This window comes from Corvus cornix, unplaced genomic scaffold (genome assembly GCF_000738735.6).
Source record: "Corvus cornix cornix isolate S_Up_H32 unplaced genomic scaffold, ASM73873v5 scaffold4, whole genome shotgun sequence".
Lineage (NCBI taxonomy): Eukaryota > Metazoa > Chordata > Aves > Passeriformes > Corvidae > Corvus > Corvus cornix.
Genome location: NW_024108689.1, coordinates 1 through 4,805, shown reverse-complemented (window position 1 = coordinate 4,805; position 4,805 = coordinate 1). Strand labels below are relative to the sequence as shown.

The 4,805-nt window shown below is 47.9% G+C and overlaps 1 protein-coding gene across 3 annotated transcripts; it reads left to right on the top strand.

The window, feature by feature from the left end:
- On the top strand, positions 1 to 3,935 carry LOC120412236 (spermatogenesis-associated protein 16-like). 3 transcript variants are annotated; one of them, XM_039572585.1, is made up of 3 exons: positions 1 to 69; positions 988 to 1,068; positions 2,680 to 3,935. In XM_039572585.1, exons 1-3 carry the CDS (start codon positions 55 to 57, stop codon positions 3,076 to 3,078), a joined length of 495 nt encoding a protein of 164 aa, XP_039428519.1. In that variant the 5' UTR covers positions 1 to 54; the 3' UTR covers positions 3,079 to 3,935. The 3 variants fall into 3 exon arrangements, with proteins under 3 accessions (XP_039428519.1, XP_039428518.1, XP_039428520.1); XM_039572584.1 differs by lacking the exon at positions 1 to 69 and adding an exon at positions 670 to 807; XM_039572586.1 differs by lacking the exons at positions 1 to 69; positions 988 to 1,068 and adding an exon at positions 2,192 to 2,294.
- The last annotated feature ends 870 nt before the right edge of the window (positions 3,936 to 4,805 follow it).

The following is a 4,805-nucleotide window of genomic DNA, read 5'->3' as shown; positions in this document are numbered from 1 at the left end:
CTCTCCAACCGCCCTGGATGTGGAACTGGAGCCCAGCAACTGCCAGAACGGCTGATGGAGCCCCAGCAGGTGAGTGGGGAAGGGGCAGCTCTCCCTGTGCCAGGCCCAGAGGGGCTCTGCGTGGGCCTGGGCTGTCCCACGGGGAACAGTTCCCTTTGGGAACAACAGGGCATTCCCGGGGGGCTGTTCCAGAGCTGGCGGCAGCTTTGGTGCTGGCCTGGGGACAGGCCTGGCAGGGGACGGGGACTCCTGGCCATGCCAGGGCACACCCACATCTCCTCCTCCCATCACCACGGCCACTAACGAGGGAGCAGCTTTTCACTGCATTGCCAGCACCCCAGTTTACAGCCAGCCTCAGCACCTGCCAGAGGCTGCAATGGGTTTCTCCCAGTCCCCTCCCAGATGATTCCTTGCGGCCCAGAGGAGCCCACAGGAAGGATCAGAGGGTGCTCAGGGGGCTGGAGCACTTCTGCTATGGGAAAGGCTGGGACAGCTGGGACCACTCTGCCTGAAGAAGGCTTGGGAGAGACCTTAGAGCTCCTTCCAGCACCTGAAGGGACTCAGGAAGAGCCCGGGAGGGACTTTGCAAGGACCTGCAGGGACAGCACAAGGGGGAATGGCTTCCAACTGACAAAGGGCAGGGTTCAATTGGATAGTGAGAAGAAATTCCTCCCTGGAGGAGGAATGGTGAGGAGGGTGGAGAGGCCCTGGCACAGGTTGCCCACAGCAAACAGGGGTTGCCCTGGAAATATTCAAGGTCAGGCTGGATGGGGCTCTGAACAACTTCCCTTCTGGTGTTCTAATCAGGTAAGACAGTTCCTGCAGGTTGTTTCATTTTCAAACTCTGGGGCTGAAAGGATTCCTAAGGAGGGGAGGAAGAGCTAAGCTGGAATTCCTGAGCTGAGGAAGGCTGGGAAAACATTTAGGACCAACTGCCTCAGGGACAGCCATGCAAACGTGAGTGTGCTCATCCCTGTATTCTTCCAGGTGGTCCAGGAGCTTGGAGTGAGCCAGCAGTTCCCTTCTCCCATGTCTTCTCAACAGGGATCTTCCTCAACAGCCTCTGAGGTGAGTACAACTCTGCTGAGCTGACTCAGGACCGTTTTGCAATGGGACTTAAGGGAAAGGAACTGCAGGAACCCTGCAAAGGGGAAGCTGCTCAGCCATGGCTCTCCTGTCCCTGGGTGGGGTTCATTTCTCCGTGCCTGACTTCTGGATCCCCACTGTACCTCAGAGGAGACTTCTTTCCTCTGCTTGGTCAGTTTAACAACGTCTTTGACAGTGAACATGTACAACTATAAGAGGAATCTGATCTCAGATGGCACTATTTAATTCTGCTGTGGTCACAGGAATCCATGTCCTAAGCATATTCAATGTGCTCAGTGCAGAAATAGATTTCATAGGTTTAAGTAGATTTTAAAATTGGTTCTCCATCAGTGACCACCCATTCTTGTTGGGATCAGAAGAGGCATCTCAGGTGGTACTTTGGAATAGGTGAAAGGGTTAAGATCACTGTCCTTGTGAAAGCATTATGAAAGCATAAGATACAGTGTTAAAAGTTAGCAAATGTTAGCCATAAGCTTGACACGGAATGTAACTTGGCAAGACAAAACTTGCAAGAATGAAGGACAAAGCTTGCTAAAACCAGGGAAGAAACTGCTGAAACAGCAGAGACTGTGCATGCCTAGAGGAGAAAGGTGAAAAGCGCACAGTGGAGAAGACACACGGCCTTCATCAAGACACCCCCTGAGGAAGACTTGAAGCCTTCCTCAGCACAACCACCAGGGAGCCCTGTGCTCTGCGTGTGCTAATGATAATAATGAGTTCCAAAAAATAGTTTGCATAACCACACCTTTTCTAAAGCAAATAATGAATATACATAAAATGTAACCGTACATGGTAATCTGCCGTGTGCCTGGGGTGGGTGTGTGCTAGGAGGAGCGATCCCCGCACAGCCGGCACCGAATAAAGCAAACGCCTGCTCTTGGACGCCGTCTCACAAGTGTGCCTAGGCTCGGTTTGGAGCGATTCATAGGACGGAATACCTGCCCTCCTTTTAGCAGGATAAGGCAGAGAAGGAACATTAGATCTCCACTCAGGACTATGAGAAGACATTTTTTTCCCAGATACTTGCATTTTATTTCATTCTGTTTTCTTTTCTTCATTCAATTTAATTCAATAATATGTTCCAAATCTATTTATCCCAATGCATCCAGTAAAGTTAAAAGAATGAAAGGCAACTAATTGTAACATATTGCCCCTTCATGTCACCCTATTTGGTGCTAAAATCCATGGTAAAGTATTTTCCGAAATCGCTTCTGGAAACAAAACAAAGCTTTCCTGGGACATTTTGCAAAGGCAAGTTGTGACAAAGGGGAATGGCTTTAAGGTGAAAGAGATTTAGATTGGATTTTAGGAAGAAACTCTTGGCTGTGAGGGTGCTGAGGCCCTGGCACAGGCTGTCCAGAGAAGCAGTGGCTGCCCCATCCCTGTAAGTGTCCAAGGCCAGGCTGGACGGGGCTTGGAGTGACCTGGGATAGTGGAAGGTGACCCTGCCCATGGCAGGGGGTGGAATGAGATGATCCTTGAGGTCCCTTGCAACCCAAACCATGCTGGGGTTCTCTGAAATGACTTTAAATCCCACGATTCTCCTCTCACCTCCTGCTCCTTCTCTTGCAGGAGGCAGAAGAGCACAAAGAACGACCGCAGAGTGGCGCAGATAAAGCAGAAAGCCATGGAAATCTGTCCGGGACAAACGCAGAAACGCCAGCAGAGAGCGGCACAGGGACATTCCCGGGCCCTCCGCTTCCCATTCCTCTCTCCAGACTCAGGGAAATAGAAGCGGAGCTGATCGGCGCTGATGAGGCGGACACTGAGGCGGAGCCTGGCGAGCCGCTGATGTCTGCAGTGGCAGCAGCAGCGGGCCAGGCTCCTGCCCCAGCCGCAGGGGACAGCGTGTGGCACCGCGCTGGCGCTGCGCTCCAGGCCGCCCTGCGGGACGGCAGCGCTCGGTACACGCAGCGCGATTTCGCAGCAGCCGCGGCCAAGTTCTCCACGGCACTGGAGGTACGGGGCTAAAGGGGTGTGACCCCCCGGTAAAGCCACGGCGGGGCTGTCCCGGCTCTCCCTGGGGCAGGAATAGCAAAGGGAACCAGGAGCACCAAGCTGGAATGCTTAGGGTTGAAGAGAAATCCCGAGATGCAATTTCACCTGAGATGTGAAAATTAGGAGTTCTAAATAAACCGCAGAAGGGGGGAAGTGTTGGACTGAACCAGAGAATCTCAGGTAATTTTGTATTTTTCTCCAAGTTCTGAACTGTATTAATGTGTAGAGGAAATTGAAGTCCCATAGCATGAAAAAAATGCTCCTCTTTTTAATCCCAGCATTGTTTAATCAGCAACAAATGCCCTCTCAATACTTGGGAGTTTTCACTCTGCCCTAGATAATGTTTTCTCTCCACTCTGACTCCAATCTCTTCAGCCAGGCACTTGAAACCCTGAGAAAGGGACCGACTGCACTTCTTTTAGCACTGTTCTGCCAAACTTCATTCAAAAGCATTTGTCAAATATTAGGGGCTTTCCAGTTCACAAGCAACTATCCTATCCTCAAATATCCTATCCCTAACTGGTTTTTTCTACAATACTGAAGTAATTTTTTTTAAGTGATAAATATTACAGCAGCTAGTGAGTAAAATGATAAAGTATCGTCATTTTTAAGTGCTTTTTTGCCCCCTATATTCTGAAATGAGCTGTGGTGGGCATTCAAATGGAGCAACATTCCCTTCCAGCCCAATGTTTCTCTGCAAGGCTGGAAGGCCTGGTAAAGATTGAATACATACCCTTAAAAAGTGCATGTTAATAAGAGGTTTCACTGACCACTGGTCTTTTGTGCGATATTAAATGTTGCTGATGCCACTTTTTTTCCCATTCTATTTTCTCATTTAACATAAAGTTTTAAACTGATTTTCTGTGGAGAAAAGCAAATTAATAAACATCTTTAATGTATTTTCCTACTTTATATTACTTTGCAGTAACAATATCAACATAACTAATAATTAGTAAGTGACCATATGCCATTAGCATGTTATACAGATCAAGTTTTTTAAAGAGAGGTATTTCACCCAGCAGACCAGACAGTCTACATCATGAGGATACAATTTATATCACAGAGGTACTTATTTAGTTGTAAAATAACGTGACAAAAGGGCAGCATTTACAAAAGCAAGAACAAAAGCATTTACAAAAGAACAGCAGGTCAGATCTAAGACCCAGCCTCACTGTCTATATTTGAAACACATTAAAAAAAACCCCACCCCAAACAAACAAAACCAAATCAATCAACACAACAAAACAACCCACACACGCACATGCCCCCCCAGAAACCCCAAACACAACTAAAAACAAACAAAAAAACCAAACCCACATCTCCTTCTCATTGTAAGGAGCATGGATGGCTCAGCTCAGATCCAAAAAAATACACTCCATCCCCCAAATAGTGGCTTCATTCACCTTGCCTTCTTGGAACAAGCCCTACTTCACGAAGGAGATGATCTGAGAAAGTGCTAATTGACAGAGGCCAAAGCTGTACCCTGTAACAATACATGTAATGAAGTTATATGTAGTATTCAAAAAATAAATGTCAGAGGACTCAGGCCATACTGGTTTCACTAATACAATCCCAGTGGGGCTCACAGAAATCTTATGTGGTTTTAAAGTTCTTTGACATGTAAAGAAATGAACAGGCATCGCAGATGTACCACCTGCATCTCTCAGTACCAGTGTGTCATTAGACACCTGTGCTAAACA

What these genes read in the sequence shown, in the direction of transcription:
- LOC120412236 (XM_039572584.1), top strand. Translation starts at nt 685, where the DNA reads ATGGTGAGGAGGGTGGAGAGGCCCTGGCACAGGTTGCCCACAGCAAAC. An exon ending in CCTTCTGGTGTTCTAATCAG is followed by an intron (nt 808 to 987) that starts GTAAGACAGTTC and finishes GTATTCTTCCAG; the next exon opens with GTGGTCCAGGAGCTTGGAGT. An exon ending in CTTCCTCAACAGCCTCTGAG is followed by an intron (nt 1,069 to 2,679) that starts GTGAGTACAACT and finishes CTTCTCTTGCAG; the next exon opens with GAGGCAGAAGAGCACAAAGA.